General features: G+C 46.1%; 1 protein-coding gene across 1 annotated transcript; it reads left to right on the forward strand.

The window, feature by feature from the left end:
• The first annotated feature begins 691 nt into the window (after positions 1-691).
• On the forward strand, positions 692-16,698 carry FAF2 (Fas associated factor family member 2). The gene is made up of 11 exons (XM_062587621.1): positions 692-797; positions 8,022-8,090; positions 8,520-8,654; positions 9,394-9,470; positions 10,655-10,793; positions 12,055-12,140; positions 12,226-12,317; positions 13,693-13,870; positions 14,880-15,051; positions 15,286-15,429; positions 15,927-16,698. Exons 1-11 carry the CDS (start codon positions 735-737, stop codon positions 16,107-16,109), a joined length of 1,338 nt encoding a protein of 445 aa, XP_062443605.1. The 5' UTR covers positions 692-734; the 3' UTR covers positions 16,110-16,698.
• Positions 16,699-20,112: the final 3,414 nt, after the last annotated feature.

Raw genomic sequence — 20,112 nt, forward strand, 5'->3', positions numbered from 1 at the left:
CTGTCTTCTGCCCCGGGACTCGCGCCCTCCTGCAGGGCCAGGAGCCCCCCCCGGCCTGCCTGCAGCGGCTGCATCGCCACACGCTCGGTTTTCGCCCTTCTCGTTTCAGCGTGGGCCCCGCTGCCGGCCGCCCCGCACCTGCCATCTTGGTTGGGACCCCCCCTCGCCCCCGGCCCGCCATGTTGGGTGGGACACTGCTTGTGGACGGGTGTCCTCGGAGAGCTGCAGGTGCTTGCACCAAAGCGAGCCGGTGGCTGAAGGACCAGCTCGGTGACTGGCCGACAAGCCAGCGCTCCGGCCTACGAGCTCCGCCACGGCTCCCCCCTTCCCACCCCGGGCGGCAGGCGTCAACCCGCGGCCGCCAGCCTTGGCCGAGCGCGGCTCGCACGGCCACAGAGCAGCAGGCCTGAGGCAGCCCCTCCTCGGCCATCTCCGGAAATGCCCGAGCGGCTTTCGGAACTCTTCGGAACTCCTCGTGTGCCAATCGGGAGCACCCGAGCGAGTCGGGCCTGCGAGCCCTTCGGATGGGGATCGGGCATTTCCGGAGATCTCCGAGAGCGCTTCGGCCATCTCCGGAACGCGGCCGAGTATTTCCGGCTGTGGCCGAGAAACGGCTGTTGGGTTGCCAGTCGCGCGCGCGCGGGCGCGCGCGCCCCTAGAGCCGGGGCGGAAGCGCTGGTGGGCGACGTCAGTTCCGGAGAGTGACGGAGCGGCGGGTCAGAGGCAGCAGGAAAATGGCGGCACCTGAGGAGCGGGAGCTGACGGCGGAGCAGACCGAGAAGCTGCTGCAGTTCCAGGTGCCGCGCCGGGAGGGCACCGGGCTGCGCCAGAGGGAGCAGCGGGACGGCGTGCGAGCGCGGAGCGGCCGGGCCAGCGTGCTGACCTGCCCCCGGCCGGGAGGGGGGGGTCGGGGGGAGCCTGCAGAGCCGCGGCGAGCCCCGCCCGGAGCGGGCCCGTCGGGGAGCGGGGCGGAGAAGGAGAGCCCCACGGGCCTGGCTCGGGCCGGGGCAGGGGTGTCCGCCGCGCTGGGCGAGCGGGCCACCTCCCGGCGGGTGGGGAGCCCCTGCGGCGTGGGGCTGGGGCTGCTCGCGCTCTCGCGGGCCGCCGCACTGAGGGTCGGCCGGCGCTCTGTGCGCTTCACGAAGAGTGGGGTCTGTCATCCTGATTTGGAAGGCAGGAGGTGACTGGTGAATAAACCCCGTTACCTCCGTACGGAGAAAACGTCTCTGCGTGTTCTGGCCATTTTAATTATCTAGTCTGAAAAATTCCCCCGTTAGTACTGGTGAATGCAAAACCCTTCCTGGTGTGTGAAGAGGACTGGCCAGTGAGTTTCTATAGAATGTGATTTCTTACGAAATTTTTCCTCACCCTCATGATTGGATAATAGATGGCTACTGGGGGAAGGCCACTGGAGACCGTATTGATTTAATCTCACTATCTGGTGCATAACACAGGCTGAGTGACTTAACCTTTGGTTTGCCAAGTCCATGGGGCTGTGCAGCAGTCAAATAACTATAAGAAAATTTGCTTTTTGGGGGGAGGGGGAAAGGGGAGAAAATTGTGTTGCAGTCAGAGTTGAAATACTTCAAGCTGCTCAGTGGAAAGTAATTAAACTGTTACTGACCAATGAAAATTGTGATCAGGTGTCTTGTGTTTGTTTCTGAATAGCAGGGAAGTGCATGCATTTTCTTTATCACTTTTTTTTCCTCCAACAAATGTAGTCTCAAGGATGTTTTGTCTAATTTATTCCTTCATGTTCAGTTCATCTTAGGAATATGCTTTGCTTTTTTCAGTGCAACATAACTGTAGAATTACAGTGCTTAAAGGGATTTCAAAATCATCCAGTCCTGCCTCCCACTGCTGAAATAGGAGCAGATATTCCTGGTCATTCCAGACAGATATTTGCCTAGCCTTTCTATTTGACACCTCTAAACAAGGGGATTCAACAACCTCCTGAAGTAAAGTACTACAGTGCTTCTCCATGGTTAACTTTTTGCTGATACCCCCATCTGAATCTGTACTATAATTTAAGCTGATTGGACAGTTTTCACTTAGTCAGATGTTTGTGAATAGCATTAACAATTGCTTTCCCATTGCCACCATTTCCCTGGTAAGTGTGTGAGGTTTAAGAGACTGATTCGTGCCACATGTCATTGTTAATGTATATGCAAAAATCAACTTTGGGATCTATTTTCCTCAATGTAAGATATTACAATACTTATGTTGAATCTGGACAGATAGGACCAGCTGCACTCACTGGTTTCACTGCTGCTATTTTCAAAGCCCTGTGGGCAGCAGTGGAACTGTTAGGAATTGCGTCTATTTCCTAAGGGTACCTGGTGCTGCTGTGAGTAGCAGGTTAGGGTGCTGGAAGTGTCTGAGAGGGGAGGGAGAAGGATTCAGAAGGGGAGCTCGGTGCATTAGCACAGCTTTCTTGTGAGCTCTGGTTTGAAACGGGGGGAGGGACCAGAGGGAGAAGCTCCTAGGAATAAGCTTTGCAGTTAAAAGACAGCTGTTGACCAGAGCCTGATATGGAAGATGTAATGTAGAAGGCTTCAGTGCCAGGAACCTCTCATTCATCTATGGCCTAGGCTACACAAGATTAGCTTTTCACCAGGATTGTGCTGAGGACTGACCTCACTGGTGATGTCCGTTTCCTGTGTTATCGTTAAACCTGGCTGAAAGGTGCTCAGGTATGCAGTTCTGCTTGTTGCTCTGGAATGAGGGGGTAAATTGGTCCATCTGGAACAGTTTTTGTTTCCTTTAGCTGTCTGAGAAACTCTGGATTCTTTTACATAGCATGTGCTGTTTGGAGAAGACTTATGTCTTGCTAAAGTCATTTATACACTGCTGTTGTTGCAAAGCACACAGAAAACTGCAGAGGTTTCAGGGATTCGCAGCCTCTTGGCAGGGGGCACTTTCTCTATGTTTTAAAAGGTTGCTTTAGGCTTTCATTGTGATGCACAATCATAATTAATTTTTGCAGTATTCTGCAGCTACAAAGCATTATGCTTCCACAAAAAGCATACCACTACAGTGTAAATAAAGCAGGGAAATATATTAGGAAGGGAGTGTGGATAACCAACATAGCAGAAAGTCCTCAATAGCATTTTAGTTAAATGGAGAAGGAAGCAGAAAAAGATGGAGCTAGAGCTGTAGACTGGCATTTACCCAGTAAATAGCTGTTCTGATTGAAGATACCATAGTCTTTGACTGTTTATCCTACCTCTGCTGGAAGTGGCTGCTTCTCAAGTAGAGTTGTAAATGCCTATTATCCTGTTCCTGGCCCAAGTTAGCTGGGTTTCTGTAGAGTTTAAATACATACTGGGCATTAATCCTGTTGGTGTTTGCCTGGCATGTTTGGGAGTGCTCATAAGAACAGCTCTGCTGACAAAACTGTGAAAGTGGCATTTTTTTTTTCCTGCGCAAAGGGCTGGAATAGCACTGCTATCTACCACTGGTGTGATAGGTTAATCAGGAGACCGGGACATACAAATATGGGGAGATAATTGGGATAAATAAGAAACAAATGCAACAAAAAGCACTCCTGCATGCTTTCAGACTCCGATTTGCTGCTGGCTAATCTAAGTGGGTAAAAGCATTTAAATTTTTCATCTGTCAAGACTTGGCTGCTTGACATCTGTAGGGAGAAACTGGATGTGAATAGCTTAAGAAAGCTGTGGAGATGTGATTCTATTTGAGAGACAGAAGAAACAGCAAAGCAGCTTTTGTATGAGCTTATCATTGATCTGTGCCTGTTATATTTGAGCTGGTATCTATCGTAGTTGTTATATGCTAATCTAAAGCAATTTAATGTTTGTAAAGGAGGGAAAAAGTTAGCACTCCTGATAACCATTTCTAACTTCAGCAGGGGAAAATGGAACACTCAAGGCAGAAAACATCTCTAGCTGAAAGAGGCTGGAGGAAATAAGACACTCTAAGCAGCTTTTCTATGTAGTGCATTGCATATTGATCAAAATATTGTAAATGCATTTGTTTTAATGCTTGGAGAAACTCTAGTGGTAGTGGGGGATCCCCTCCCCCAACTCCTCCCTTCCTGAAGTCAGATGTTCTTTACTCCTGGAAACATAATTCTCTGGAATTTGGCAGTGGGTTTGGAATTAAGAACAGCACCAGTTAGCATGTGGCTTTGCATCTTTTATGCTATTTTTCAATGCATGAATTATCTGGAGAGGGAACAATTTCATAAGTTCAGTTTACAGACTTTCTCTACTTGAGCATGTTCCTTTGGCCTTTGAAATGTGGAATTGCACTTTCCACTACTTCAGTATTAAGACTTCAGCATTTTAAGCAGCCTCTCAGAGGTGAGATAATTACCTAAAACCAGCTTCAATATGTTTTGGGAGGATGCTCCACTTCGTAAGAATGGTGTTTGAGAAGGCAGTGTTGAATATTTCTGGCTTCTGTGTGCTTACTATTTTGTTTTCTAAAGATTATTATTCAGTTTAGATCTGCATTTATTTGGAGGTTTCCATTTAAGAGCATGCTAGTTTACTGGAATTAGTTTTATTTTTATCTACAGTGGGCTTTATCTTTTTATTTACTGTGTCAATGTAAGATGTGGTCTCTGAGGTGTGTAACTGGTGGCTGAAAGCGAGCAGGAAGCTAGTAGTTGGTGATTGGATTTGAAGATGCTGTTTATTCTATTAGAGGAAATTAAGAATATGCTAATTTGTCTTGTTTGAATAATGCAGTTGACAGAATGGCCACAAGATTCATCAGAAATGCTGCAACTTGGAAGGTGGAAATTACATGTTGCTTCAATTTTCTAGCCTGGTTCTGTGACTAAGATGAAGTAGTAGCCATAGGAGGTGCTGAAATAATGATATAAGTAGTTGTTGAATGTTAATGAACAGTATCAGTGTTTACCAGGAAGTATCGTGTAAACTGGCAGTTGAACTATCTTCAACTATCAGTTGAGCTGTTCCGCTCCTTAATGACTGCAAGTTATTCTGAAAATAAGTGTCTTTCAGAACATCTGGGAACTGTAGTGTTTCTCTGGCATCTGGGTGGCTTTATTACTGTTTCTGTTATTGAGAGCAACTGTATCGAGATGTTAAGGAAAGTATAAATCTACCTACACTGAAAAGTGCCATTGTAGAAGTGTGTGAGATCTGACCAGTGCTGTACCTGTCATTGTGTAATGACCATTGAAACAGTGAAGTTAGCTGATTTGTAGTTTGTCTCTGTGAAGGTCAGTAGATCTTGAAAATACTGCAGAGATTCAATGCTCATTAAATGCTTGTTGATAGTTATATACCACTGTTACTTTAGCTTCTTTCTGACATAAAACTGCTACTGCATTTTGCATAATTTAAAAAAGGAGAGACTGTTCAGTCATAAAGCCCTGTTAATAGTGCCTAGCAATAGTTCTTATCTTTAGAGACAAAGGTGTGAATGAGTATTTGAATTGTTTAAATTTGCAAACACTAGCAGAGTTTCTGGGATGTTAAGGAACAGCGATCAGAAGACTTGCAATGCAGGTATTTCAAAGATGTAAGACTCCATTGTAAAATTAAATGATTAAACAAATCGTAGATGCCTTTTTAAAAGATATCCTTTTAGGAGGACAGTTACGGGTTTTCTGTAGAGGTTCAGGATTTAAAAAATCAGACTACAAAAATTTTGCTCCAACAAATCTTGTAAGATCTGTAAGCTAAATGCTAATAATGAAACTGGCTAAGCTAAAGTATTCTGGCAGCAAAAGCTAAATTCACTAAGCTTCATTTTTTCTATGAAATTCATCTGAAGTAGAGTGTTCCAATGCAATGCGTGCTACAGGCTTACTTTTTAATAAATATTTATGCACCATTGTGCAGCAACTGAATCTTCCTATTAAATGGCTATAATCACCAGGTTAATCTCACTAACGCTTTGAAGCGTCCAACTCTGTGCAGCAGATTGGGGAGAGGTATTGGAGAGCAGATTGGGTAGAAATCAGAAGAGATTTTATAAGAAAGAAACCAAGAAGTACTCAAAAGTAGCAGAATCATCACTTGAACCCAGATCTTGAATAAGGTGCTTGTCCACGTGTGAGTGCAGAGTGGAGATAGCATGTGGAACATCTGGACAGGAAGGTGAGGTGAAGGAGTGGAATAGATGTTCTACCATTTTTCAGTACAGAAATTAAAACTGCAATTCAGTGCATTCTGAAATGGTCAGCCAACACTTGTCAGTCAAAACTTGTCAGGACAGCCTGACAGCCTTTTAAATTAGTCAAGAAACTGGGGGAGACTGCAAGCAAAATCAAATGGGAGTGCTAACAATAGACTGGAGCAAAAGGTGTAGTAGAGGCTGCCCAAAAGGACTGATATTAAGTTAGTGCTGTGTTCTAATCATCACAAGGTGCCTCCTGCAGAAAAACAGTGCTGTACTAGATGGCAGATGTGGGGAGCAAAGTTTCCTAGGTTTTCACTGAGCTCCTGCAAGGCTCAGAACTTCAAAACCTGCATAAAGGAGACTATAGAACTGGCAGTGGAAGAATAGGCAAGGCTCTTGGGTAGTTTGGTTAACATAACTTCTGCAGCTCAGCAGGCTTCACCTGTTGTAACATGTAGCAACCCAACTGTGTATGCACGCATGGCTTGAGGAAAGCATGTACTTAATTTCTCAGTTCTGGTCCCTGAGCAAGTGAGGGAGGTGAATCCTCCTCTTCTATTAAACCACCCAGCTAGAGACCAATTCATGACCTAGGAGGTGTCTTGAGATCTCCATCAGGTCAGAACAAGAAGCCTTGTATCTGGAGTTGCCTTGTCACAAATGACCTTGCTGGAGAAATTGTCATATCTTGCCAATGTTCTTGTATCATGGGCGTATTTTTTCATCTGTTATACTGCATATGACAGTTAAATGAGTCCTATCATTCCTTCTGCCATCTTATATTAAAAAAAATGGATACAACTGTTTTCTTGGCTTTATTTTTCTCAGTGGAAGTAACTTTTTACTCCTTTATTTTAACTAAAACTAGGCCTGGCATTCATTGCATTTCCTTCAAAGTTACTGGTGTTAATGGTGTCACCTGTAATGAACATAACTTTCACTGGTTCAAGTAGCTGTTTTTAAAAGGTTAGTAGCAGCACATTTGTGGCTTTATGCTTATAAAAGTGCATGCTTAGGCTTTGTGGTGGTGGGTGCAATATACAATCCTGAAATGTCTGCTGAAAGATCTTACAATCAGTGGTGTTGAGAGAGATGTATTTCTTTGGCATGGTGACAGGGGTGTTCGTTTCAGCAAAGATTCATCACTGTTTAAGACATGATGACTTGGCATCTTGTAATAATAATATATTCTTTTTGCTCATTTGTGTGGAAGTTCTGACTGTAGAGGGTTAAACATGCTTTCCCAAACATTGACTTGAGAGCACAGACTTTGATGTCTATGTGTGGATTTGGATTATTTTTTCTGTTGAAGGGGCTGTCTGATTTGGATTGGACTTCTTACTACAGCATCTTTTGTGAAGCTGGAAAACGCTACCTTCAGTAGTGTTTGGCTTGTTTTTGTTTTTAATCTCTGTACTTGTACTGAATGAAGTAACTGTCTTTGTAAGACTTCAGAAATGCTTTGCATGTGCTGTTTAAGGGGATGCTTTGAGGTGACATTTGAGTGTATTTGCTTGCCATAGCTTTCCAGAATGAAAGTTGTAGGCAGTATCACCTGGATAGCCTTCTTGACTGGGCTGAATGCAACTCTAGTTACAGGCCTCATGCACTGAGGATTCACTAATGCTGGAAGAGTGCAAAGGCAGCCTGTTCGAATTCAGCCACTTTCCTATGTGTTAATGGATTTGGATTGACTCAGGTACAGTAGCTCCAGCTGCTCTGTTCTGAACTGAAACCAGAGAGCTGTAAAAAGGAGTCCTGCTTCTTAAAACTGTATTGCAGTAACTCTTGACTGTGCTAAGTGTTGCAAGGAACTGTAAAAAAAAAAAAAAAAAAAAAAAAAAAAAAAAAAAAAAAAACAGCACTTCCTGGCACTCACTTGCTATTATCTACTTCTTTAGGACTTGACTGGCATAGAGTCCATGGACCAATGTCGTCACACACTGGAGCAGCACAACTGGAACATAGAGGTATCGTTTAAAAGTAGCTTTTTGGCTGTTCCCAAATACCTGGATTAAACTGTGTAGGGGGAGTGGGGAGGTTCTGTACAGTAAGATTTAATCTGTTAGTCTGTGTATTTACACTAGCAGTTTCTTATAAAAATATCTTGGTTTTGATAGAGAGCTGATTTCAGAAATGCACAGCAGAATAAGGCTGTGAACATTTGCTTGGATGACACATTAAGTTCATGGCGTATACCTTCAGAGTGCCTTGAAAAAGATCTTTTCCGTATAGCAGTGAGCATTGATGTTTACAGTTCATTGTAATGAGTTGTGCTTATCTGATGCTTTGGTTCTATGGACAGCTAATACCTACTGTCAGTGTTGAAAGTACAGCAGAGATGTTTTCTGCCATCCTTAAATGTCTGAAGCATTCCTTTGCTCTTTCTTGCATCGTAGGCAGCTGTACAGGACCGACTGAATGAGCAAGAGGGTGTCCCGAGCGTCTTTAATCCACCTCCGTCTCGGCCACTGCAAGTCAATACAGCTGACCACAGGATCTACAGTTATGTTGTCTCAAGGCCACAGCCAAGGGCAAGTTATCTTACGGTGGATTTTGTTGCGTTTCTTGGATGATTTCTTGAATAACAAAACATGCCAGCAGGGAAAGGAACTGTTTCCTTTGTATGCTGTTACCTTCTTTCTAAACATTTTATCTTTTTGAAAACAAAATGTAGAACTCTTCTTTCAGCCTCTATTATTATTTTGGATATTTTCTCCCTGGTGCAATTCACAATATGTGACTAATTTTTTTTTGTCATATGTCATCTTGCTGTGGTGCAGTAAGAGCTGTTGATCAGTTCAGCTGGAACAAAGGATTTTTCCCCTCCTTATTGCAGAGTAGTAGTCCTTCTTGTTAAAACCTCTAAAGAGCTGTTATTTGTGTATGCCAACATAATCTATGTTAACTTCAGTACAAGATAAGCTACTTGCATTAACAGTTCACAAATTTGCACAAGTCCTTGTAAGACTTGGTGCTATTAATCCCATTGTACAGCTAAGAAAATTAGAGCAGAGAACAAAAGCATTGCTCTTTGAAGTAGTTACTGACACCAGTTCTCAAAAATGTCATGTTGAATTCCTGGAGTGAACCACATCAGTCACTTAGATTTGATTTGACTTGTCCGAAGACATAAAATGTTGCTGAGGTTTTTTGTGGTGGTGGGTTAGAGGACTAATTGCTTTCATATATGTATTTGCTGGTGAATGTACTTGCTTCAGCAGGTTTGTTTCTGGGGTGGAGACTATTCTAATTCTTTGTTTATAATTGCAGGGTCTGTTAGGATGGGGTTACTACTTGATAATGCTTCCATTCCGATTTACCTATTACACGTTACTTGATATATTTAGGTAAGTATTTTGTGTGTGTGTGCACATGCACACTGTTTTACGTATTGATTGCATGAAGGCACAGTCTAGCTTAGAGTTGGCTGTACTTCTGTCACTCGAATCTTTTTATTAAGTCTAATAACATATGTCTCCCTATATTTGCTTGCGTGGCTTTGTGTTGCCTTGTAAAGTTCATACACTGTTTAGTAAGAAATGAACCTTATTGCAGAGAAAAATGTCTTATGGCTCTGTAAATATTTAACTGTGGCTTTACAGTTTGTGAATGCCAGACAAAGGGGATGCAGAAAGCAGTATGAATTCTGAATATTCTTGCAGAAACACAACCTGGTCAGAATCTTGTGCCATTGGGCTAGGCTCTGTGTTAACCTGTTTTAGTTTCTACTTTAGAATACACAAGATGAAACAGAAGGAAAATGTGTAATATATTACTTGGCAATACTCAAACTGTAAATGCATCTGCTTTTTCCCTGTTTTTGGTGTCTTTGCATCTTCCACTTTTATTGCCCCAAAGGGCTAGTTCATCTTGCCTCCTTATATAATTCACAGAGAGAAAAGGGAAAGTTGAAAGGTGGTAAATCTCCAGCAGTCCTGCCATCTGCATTATCTTGGCAGTTCCTGTTACCTTTTTCCTTCTTAAAGGCTTTTCAAAAGCTCACTATAGCCCTTTTAATGCACATCTAAACCCAAACCAAGGCTGATACCTGACTTACAATGATAGCTTTTTCAGTGTTTTAACAGCTGTTTCTTTTCTCTTATTTGATTCCTAATGTAGTGTCCCCTTCCTGCAGCTCTTTACACATAGCATTGTGTGAAAGCAGAAATGCAGTTATCAATTTTAATCTGGACAGAACTCTGACTTTTAACAGCTGGTCTTTGACTAATTTCTTCAAACCTCATTGCTGGTGTGGCCTGTGTCTGGTGCCCCAGAAGCTGGAACTGTTAATCATACAGTAGTATTCAGAGAATGCAGGTACTTGTTGAGGTCTGACATGAGATATGTGACTGGGTTTTTCTGTTGCAGTGATTCCAGTTTGGAGCAGGTGGTAGTTTAGGTTGTAATTATAAAAGTTCAAGGGACTCAGCTGTGACTTTTTTCTTATGAATGCCAGTGACTATGAAAAGAAAACATGTTCTTCACAAAGTCTAGTAAGCTGAATTTCCAGTGTCCTTTGCTTCCTTCCTAGGTTTGCTCTGCGTTTTATACGCCCTGATCCTCGTAGTCGGGTCACTGACCCAGTGGGTGACATTATTTCGTTTATTCATATGTTTGAGGAAAAATATGGGAGGATACACCCTGTCTTCTACCAGGGAACTTACAGCCAGGTCAGTGTCACATGTTGGTGCATAGATATTGGCAAGATGGAAAGTGGGAATTCTGCCAGATGGTATCAGGGCCTACATGGCAAAACCACTTCTCATCTAAAAGCCCAGCATTTGTCTCCAAACTCTGTAGCAGAGTAATGGAGCTCTAGCGAACAAGTGCATTAGAAAACCAATGTCTGCCAGGCTTGATGACATTCCAAGCCTACAAAGTTGGAAAGCAAAACTGCTCTGACTGTTCCTTGACCATCTGTATGGCTCTGTACCCAGCAGCTATTCTTTGTAATCCAGCCTTTGTTTTTATAAACTGATGTGGTATGCCAAAGTCTGTTCTTCTGTTCACCAAATATGAATTGATTGCCTGGGCTTGTATTATAATGCAGCTCCAGAATTTGGTTCAGGACCTCAAAATTTAAAGTGGGAATCACTGAGGAAATTAAGGGAGGTGAGGCTCCCATAATGCTAGATCTGGGTGGACGATGCTTTCTGTAAAAGAGGGACATCCCAATAGGTACTGCCTCTTCTGCAGCTTCTTTCAGCCTAGCTAAGAGAAAGGCCTCTTGCAGTGCATCCTAGCAGACAGTTGGATCAGCACTACTCCTTGAATGCCAGAGAAGAATGTGGAGTCTGTATCTGTCCTGTGCTCCACAGTGGTGAAGCTTGCCGCCTCCACAACTGTCTTGCCTGGAATCCAGACCTAAATAACCACTGAATGATTAGGCTACCAAAACTCAGTGCTAGTTAAACAGGGAGCCTATTGTATACTTATCCTGTGGTCTTGTTAAGAAATGTTCTTGGGTGGGTGGAATCCAGTGATTGTAGATGAAAAATGTGTTTTGTCCAGACCAGTGGCATTGAGTTGACTTTTTTTTTTTCCTTCATTTGTTGTGATCTGAAGACTACATCCTGTACAGGGTAGTCTTACCTGCTGCAAGTCTGAGGAATGGAGGAGGGCTCATGCTACTAGCTGAGTCGAGTGAGGTTGTTGTGGGAATCCAGCTGTGTAGTTGTGTACCTGGCTTTGATCAGAATTCAGCATTCTCCAAAGCCACAGTCTGAAAGGAGTATTTGAGATCATTATTAAGACCCCCCTGAATGAAGGTTTAGTTGAAAGGTCTGGTAGGCTTCTCCTCCATTGCCACTTCATTAGAACAGAGTGATGTCCTGGGTAAATGCCATTGAGCTGCTTCATTCAAATCTTGAGTGCCACTTTCCCTTTGTCTAAAGACCCTGTAACTTTACCTCCTTTGCTTTTATGCCCAAGGCACTGAATGACGCTAAGCGGGAGCTGCGCTTCCTGTTGGTTTATCTTCATGGAGATGACCACCAAGATACTGATGAATTCTGCCGGTAGGTGTGAGGAAAAGCTTCCCAAACAGTTGTTGTTTTTATTTTAAATGTAATTGCATTCACACACTCTCTTGTTATCCTCTAGCAATACGCTGTGCGTACCTGAGGTGATCACCCTCATAAACACTAGGATGCTCTTTTGGGCTTGCTCAACCAATAAACCAGAGGGATACAGAGGTGAGTCTGTCCCATCTTACCCATCACCTTGATTCCTGTTTCTGAAACAGGCAAGATGCTCCTTAATTTGTTTGGAATGTTTTGGCTTCTGTGAGAGCAGATGAGATTGCAGGATTGTGTGGGAAAACATCCTGGTTTTATATGATATCTCAGAGGGCTGGTTCTGGATCCAAGGGAAATATTCATGTGCTTAAACTCAACTGTTCCATTAATTTCTGGACAGTGCTATGGCTTACTGTTTGCAGTCATTCAAGCTACTTTCAGTGGTTTGTTAATGGGAGTTGGTGGGTGTGTACCAAGAATTCAATTGAGTGCAGAAACAAGTATAAAGCTAACAGTGCCCTTAACAGTGGTTTGTATTATGCCTGAGGCTAGAAGCAACTTGTTAGGTGCATGCTTCCCTCTTCTCAGTCACCTTTACTCCACACCTAGCCTTTCTGTCTCCTTGGAAGACCTGGCCTTCCAGTATTTACAATAGGGTTTTGCTACAGATGGAGACTTTTTCCAAAGTTCTGTTTGTCTTCTGTGCTTGTTTTTTGACCTTTCCTGGTTTATAGCAATGGAGGTTTGGAGTTCTGGTGTTAAATCTGGATTATTCCTGGCCTCATAGTTCAGCTGCCAGCTTTTGACATATTGCAAGAATGGCTTTCTCAGCAGACATTTTTACTCACTGCAGTTTGAAATTGCTACAATACTTTGGAGTCATGGCCTAGAGAGCTGGGCTGGAAGAGATCTTGGCCTTTCATCTAGTCTGTGGGATACTCAGATTTAGTTTGGAAGGATCAGCTGGTGATGACAGCTCCAAGCTCTGTGACATGCTGTGCGTGTTTTAAGGAGGAGGCGGTTACCTACAAGGAGGGTTTGCACACCATTAGTCATAGCTGAACAGTAACTTAAAAGCCCCTGATCTGCTCCATTCCCTGCCTCAAGACAGAGTCAGTCTAACTTGTTCTGAAGTGTCCAGCATGGAGATTCCATCATCTTCCCTGTGATAGTGTATTCCAGAGTCCAGCCATTCTTAACGTTAGCAAATGTTTTCCTGCATTTAGCCCATGTTTCCTTTTCTGCAGTTCAAACCCATGGCTTCTTGTTCCATTCTGAATAGACATCTAAAGCAATCTACTTTCTGCTTTAATTAAAGAAGCTTTGCAGTTATTTTAAAGCTTGTTTTCCTTCAGTTGCTATGTTCCAAGCTACTCTCTTTCCTTGTGAGTTTATAGGCTTTAGTCTAACATCATGGAGCCTGAGACCTTTTCTGTCTTGAAGGAGACAGTGGCTGTGTAATTGCTTTTTCTAGGCCCTTAGTGATGGGACAGTATTTGTTCTGTTCTCGGTGACCCTTCTGGTTGTGATAATGTTTGTGCCAATCTCCCAGTCTCCCAGGCTCTGCGAGAAAACACATACCCGTTCCTGGCTGTGATTATGCTGAAAGATCGCAGAATGACAGTAGTTGGGCGACTAGAAGGCCTCATCCAGGCTGATGACCTCATTAATCAACTGACATTCATCATGGATGCCAACCAGACTTACCTGCTGTCAGAGCGCCTGGAAAGGTATGCTGGGACCTGAGCTCCAGTAATGCTGACTTTGTGGAGGTAGGCTCTGCTCTGTTCCTCTCCTCTCTCCAGACACACCGTATGTAGGCAGGTGGGTCAACTATCTCCTGCTCTGTGATGCAGCTCATGGCAGCTCATCTTTACAGGGGTAGTATTGCTGTAAGCAATGTTGTGTTCTGGTCCAGAAATTCAGGACACCTTAATGTTGGCAAGTTGTGTTGCCCGTACGTGCCTGATACGGAAAGATGAGGATCGATGGCTCTACTTTAGCTTCCACAGTTGGAGCAAACCCTTACTGTGCTGGAGCTTTGCAAGCAAAGTTTGGGCATAGTCAGCCAGTAGGAGCTAAGTGGGGAACATAGGCGTTGCAGACAGGAGGAGAGCTGATGTCTGAGGCCAGTTAGTGAGTCGTGCTGCTCAAGGTTGTCTGTGCTGAATTTTGACATGCTGCTGCATTGCTGTTGGTGCCTTGCTAACGCAAGCTCCAGTTACTGATAATGTTGCGGGGATTTGCAGGCTGTGTCCAAAGCAGGATGCTTCTAGCCTTCCATCTTCTTTTCTGTCCTGCAGTCTTGGGGAGTCGTCTTTTCTGTCCTGCAGTCTTGGGGAGGGGGGCAGTAATGTGTTTTTGATGTTTATGGTTTCTAAAATGCACAAGGAATTATCAGAAGGAGATAAAACCATGAAGAGTCTCAAGTGTGAGACAAATTCTAAGCACTGCCTATGTGGTATTTGTCCACTCAGTCAAGCTGCCCTGGGTGAAAAATCTTTTGTGTTCAGGCTGTTTTCATTCAACCTCAACTTAAAGAAATAATGTGTAGGCTAGAGACAGTAGAGAATCAGCCTGCCTTTTATGAATACGCAGTACTCTGCACTCTAAACAAGGTGCTACTTAATGTCCATGCTCTTACATGTTTGAGGCTCTACCTGCACCCTCAGGTCTGCAGTCTCCTTGCTTTAACTTCTGGCTCTGCTAGCCCTGACCACCTCCTGCTCGCTTTTGCAGAGAAGAAAGGAACCAAACCCAGGTTCTGAGGCAGCAGCAGGATGAGGCATATCTGGCATCCTTGCGTGCAGACCAGGAAAAGGAGCGCAAGAAGAAGGAGGAACGGGAGAGGAAGAAGAAGAAGGAGGAGGAAGTGCAGCAGCAAAAACTAGCAGAGGAAAGACGACGACAGGTGAGAGCAAACTGGGACCCGGACTTCCAGAGAAGCTGCTACATTCTGTTGGATGCTCATGGCATGTAGGAGTAGTGCTTGCAGTAGGGTTTTGTGGTCAGACTGGAGTTGCTAGTCCTGTTTGGGGCTTGCTTGTCTTCCTCCAAGCCTCCTGGAGCATCTATGCTGCATGGGATAAGCATAAATACCAGTTCAGTGCATACCCATTACTCCCACTCCCTTGTTAATTTACAGACGCTGCAGGAGGAGAAGGAGCGGAAGTCTGAATGCCTTCCTCCTGAGCCGCATCCCGATGACCCCGAGAGCGTTAAGATCATTTTCAAGCTGCCTAACGATTCCAGAGTGGAGCGACGATTCCACTTCACACAGTCATTGACGGTGAGTTTGGGGCAGAGCTAACAGGCTTCCTAAACAGAGTAGAAAATACGTAGGAGATTCTCTAGGTGGCTCAGGAAAGCTTTGACTCCATTAGGCTTGGCCAAATAGTGACTTTGGCCTAGAGCCTTAGCAGGCAGACTTGTTCTTTGTAAGGAGGGGGTGTTCTTTTTTGCGTTTAATTCTACCAACACAAGAGAAGAGAAAGACGGAAGGAAAAAGAAATATGAAGGAAATTTGTTATCTTCACAAAAAGCTGAGTATTTCTGTTGCTTCCTATTAAATAAAGGTATGGGAAAGCCAAAAACAGTACATGGACTATCCAAATATTCTGTCACAAGTCCCATTTCATGCATACTAAGAAAATGGTTGTCTCGTATCTGTAATGCAGTGATGGTGCAAATTCTGTAACCCACCCACCCCCCCCAGGATACCCTGGATGTAATCTAGCTGTGTCACTGCTCCCCCAGCTGGTAGCTATTTCTGTGCTTTCTTCCCAGGTGATACATGACTTCTTGTTCTCCTTGAAAGAGAGCCCTGAAAAGTTCCAGATTGAGGCCAACTTCCCTCGCCGCGTCTTGCCCTGCCTCCCTACAGAGGAGTGGCCCAACCCACCCACGCTGCAGGAGGCCGGACTCAGCCACACGGAAGTCCTCTTTGTGCAGGACCTTACGGACGATTGACACTTTTCCAGAATACAAAAATGGAAAGAGAAATTCATATTATTATAATACAATATTTTTTTTAAAAGACTGCATACAAACGAGGGATCAGAGACCACGTGGCCTGTGCCAGCCGTGCTATGTGTGTGCACTGGTGAGAGGAAGTGTGTGCACATTCTCACACAGCCATCCCTATAGTGGGAGGGCAGAGAGGGAGGGGAGCTGGTGTTGCCCCTCCACCCTCCCTGGGGAGGAACAGGAATGGCAGCTCTCAGTAAATATTGCTTTTATTGACAATAATAATAAAACTCCAACAACCTGACATCTTGTGAAGATTTGATACTCTGCTGCTCCTGAGAGCCAGCCAGAAGACTGGGCACCTGAATGTGCTGGGAGTGGGGCAGGGGGGAGGGCTGGACAGAATCTCTTCAGCTTTCCTCTGTATAAATACTTTTCTTTTAATATTTCTCTTGCTTTGTAATGACCAAAGGAGAATGGGGTTGACTTATAGCATTAATTTTTTTGATAAAGAGCTGGTTCAATTCTTACCCATGTGGGATCTTGCCCAGGGTTCTTAGCCTGCATAGTGTAATAAACTCTGCCTCTAGCATGTCTGTGCAAATGCTTTCTGGCTATGCCACATGCAGTGGTGCTGTCCTGCTGAAATGGAGCACTGGCGATAGGGTTCCGGCTGCTGTTACTCTACAGCAAGTCGTTGCTCACAATGTGGTGCTGGATACAGTTAACCTATGGCCTGCTTTGGGGCTGGCTCTTCTAATCGGTTACTGTGTGCCAGCAGAGAGCTGTAGGAGTAAGATAAACAGAAGCATATGCAAATAGGAGTGGGGAGGAATCCTTGGTGGTGCTGCTGTGCCCATGATACTGACTTTAGCAGGTGAGTTTGGGTACAAAGTAGATGACTAGTCTAGTGGGCAACTACACCTCAGCCAACCCTCCCTGACAAAACTACAGCTGGAAAAAAGGTAGGAAGAGAGTGCCTGGGATGTGACTGCGCTGTGGAGAAGGGTGGCTGTATGACCCTCCAGAAAGGGGTTCCTTGTGCCTCTTAAGCCCCTGTATCCCAGGGTCCGGTTCAGAGTTAGTCCTGCAATTTCAGCTCCTGGCCAAAGCAGCTCACCTCATCAATCTGTTAGTCATCTCTTTCTGGATAGAGAATTAGGGTTGTTTTACTCAGTGCACTTCATTTGCTTCTGTGAAATGCAAAGGAGAGAAGGGAAGTTCCCTTCCTGCACAGGCTCCTGGAAAGAGAAAGCTGTAGTCATTAGTCCTTTGCTTCCATTTCCTGACACTTCCTCCTTCTCATAGTAGCTCCAGGGCTAGACAGGGCCTTTTGGGAGGATGATATAGGAAACCTCTGCACTGAAAGAACAATGGCTTCCTTGTGGCCATGGGGAATCAGAACTGCTGCCCTCTATCCCCCCAGGTATGTGGGGGGAGTTAAGAGTTTCTCCTCCTTGGGCCTTTTGCTGCCCTAGCTGAGTCTGAATCTGACTACCAGGGCCAGAGCAACTGGGTACCAGCTTGCCACAATCCTTGGGGGGAGACAGAAGTTGGGGTTCCTGGGTTGGCATAGACTGTAGGGTGTGTTGGGGTACTACTGCTTGAAATGCCCTGCCTGTAGCTGCTGAAGGTGCCTTTTGGGGCAGCCTGGCTGTATTGGTTTTTCCTGCCTAGCCTAGGCAAGTGCAGGGACTGGCTCACCCCTGGCTGGGGGCAGGGGTGGGCTGTGGGAGATGTGGATCCTCCCTCCCTGGGTGTTGGAGCCACCTGTGTCCCTGATCACATCGAGGACAAGTTTCCATCTCAACACAAGCTGCACTGTAAAGGACCGCTAGGCAGAAGTGCAGGGCAGTGTGGTGCCGCTGGATCACAGATCCTTCCAGCCATCCCCAGGGCTAGGAGCCCAGTTAGCTCTTGGCAAGGTCTGGCCATGTTTGCTGTCCTGATGCTTTCTCTTCTGCCCCTAAAGTACTGTAATCACCTAAGACCAGGCTGGGGGTTGGATGCTGAAACTGGAGGATATGGTGGGGTAAGAAATGATGCATTCAGCACTGAGCGATGTGGTAAGATGGAGTTGGGGCTGAGCCAGCTCTGGGTTGCAGCCCTCCTGGCCCCGCTTTGCGGGAGGAGGGTACGCAGAGCTAAATCTGGCCATCTGGCAACTCTTGGGGCCTGTGTGGCGTGCTGCCTGCAGCAGCAGCAGGGGATGCCCACAGGGAGCAGGTGGGCACAGTCCTGGGTGTCCTGCTTCCTGCACAGAGTGCCACCGGGGCTTGCAACGCCGGCCGGACGCACCAGCACCTACCTCGCCCTGGGTGCCCGCAGGGCCTCCCAGCAGCATGGCCCCAGATGCCCCAAAGGATACCCCGAATCAGACGCTGTCGTGCGAGCACCTGGCTGCTGCCAGCCGGCCCCACGCCAGCTGCCCCGGCCCCGCACCGAGCCCCCGCAGAGACAGAGCTGGGCCTAGCGCGTTGGTATACGTCATACATTTATTAGTGAATATCCCTCTCAAAATCAGCCACAACATTAAAAAAAATAATGATTGCACTACTTGGTCAAGCAGAACTAGCAACTTTCATTTTAAAAAAAGTACAAATCTGTTAAAAATTTCAATCAGTATAATACACATATATATAATACAACATACTAGTTATGTTAAATGCTACAAAACCAATATGATTCCAATGGAATGGAAAAAAAAACAAACACTTTTAGAGCTTTAAGAACCTTTTTTCTATATATTAGCCTTTTTTCAAATACATACATGGGAAAAATGAGGTAACTGTAAAATGTGCAAGTAACAGAGCAAAAAAAATTATATATATATATTTATATATATATATATATATATATATAAAAACTTTCTAACACAGAACACACGTCCTAGCACCTTCCAGGGACCCACGGGGGGCCGCGGTGTTCCCACTGGAGGGCCCGGGGACTGGTATAATAGAACAGTAAACAGTCCACTATCCCACCACAGGAAATCATTGGTAAACAGTGGTATCTACAGCGCAGTCAGCAATCACAAACACCCTAAATAATTGTTTTTTTAGTATTTTTTTTTGTATTTTTTAGTATTTTTTAAATGATACTTTAGCTGCTCATTGGAATAAATTCTGCAGCACACGAGCTGTGAGCTTTCGAGTCGCCGTCAAAGGACCGTAAGGCTTTCCTGGCTCCCTGGGCACCGCGAGGGCGGGAGGGGAGGAGGGGGCGTCTCCGGGGGCGCGAGGCCGGCTGCGGGCTGGGCCGCCGCGCGGCACGGGGACTCCTTTGGTAATCTGTCACTGAGCGAGGGACGGGGAGGGGGCCGGGGTCCTGCCCGAGGGCACCGAGCCCAGCGGTGCCAGCGCCCGCGGTACGCAGGGCCAGCAGCGCCATGGCCGCACCGGAGCCCATGGCGCCGCCGTGCCAGCCATTTTGTATGGAGGGCACCCGCCGGATTGGCTGGGAAAGGGAGGCAAGGGGGAGCCACCCAATAAAAACATGGCACTTGCCATCCCCCACGCCCGATTGGCTGGGCAGTGACTGGCGCCAGCCAACCAGCACATGGGAAGAGGCACACCGATTGGCAGAGAGGGTGCTCAGCTCTCCACCAATCGGCAGCAGGCGCACCTCAGAGGCCCTGTGATTGGCACCCCCCCTCTGGACCAATGGGGCAGCAGCGGGGTGGCACCAGCCCGCCCACGCACGTGCAGAGCCTCGCACCCAGCATGGCGGCTGGGCCACCGCCCGCCGGCCGCCGCCACCTGCCCCCGCCCCGCGGGGAGCAGCCGGGCCGCGGAGCCCTGCCGCGCCCGGCCCAGCCCCTTGCACACGCCGCCCGCCGCCGCGGGCGCCCCCAGCCGCCGCCTCCGGCCCGGAGGGGCGCAGACCCCGCGGGGACGGCCCTGAAAGTCTCACGGTCCTGCTGTGGCGTTGCGGACATGTGCAGTACAGTGCATGGCAGTATCAGCTGAGCACAAAAACCCCTCACCCCACCCCCCTCACCCCACAG

The sequence above is a fragment of the Rhea pennata genome, chromosome 14, assembly GCF_028389875.1.
Source record: "Rhea pennata isolate bPtePen1 chromosome 14, bPtePen1.pri, whole genome shotgun sequence".
NCBI lineage: Eukaryota > Metazoa > Chordata > Aves > Rheiformes > Rheidae > Rhea > Rhea pennata.

Coding starts and splice junctions, on each gene's coding strand:
- FAF2 (XM_062587621.1), top strand. CDS start 735: ATGGCGGCACCTGAGGAGCGGGAGCTGACGGCGGAGCAGACCGAGAAG. Junction 12,141..12,225: donor GATACTGATGAATTCTGCCG/GTAGGTGTGAGG, acceptor GTTATCCTCTAG/CAATACGCTGTGCGTACCTG. Junction 13,871..14,879: donor CTGTCAGAGCGCCTGGAAAG/GTATGCTGGGAC, acceptor TCGCTTTTGCAG/AGAAGAAAGGAACCAAACCC.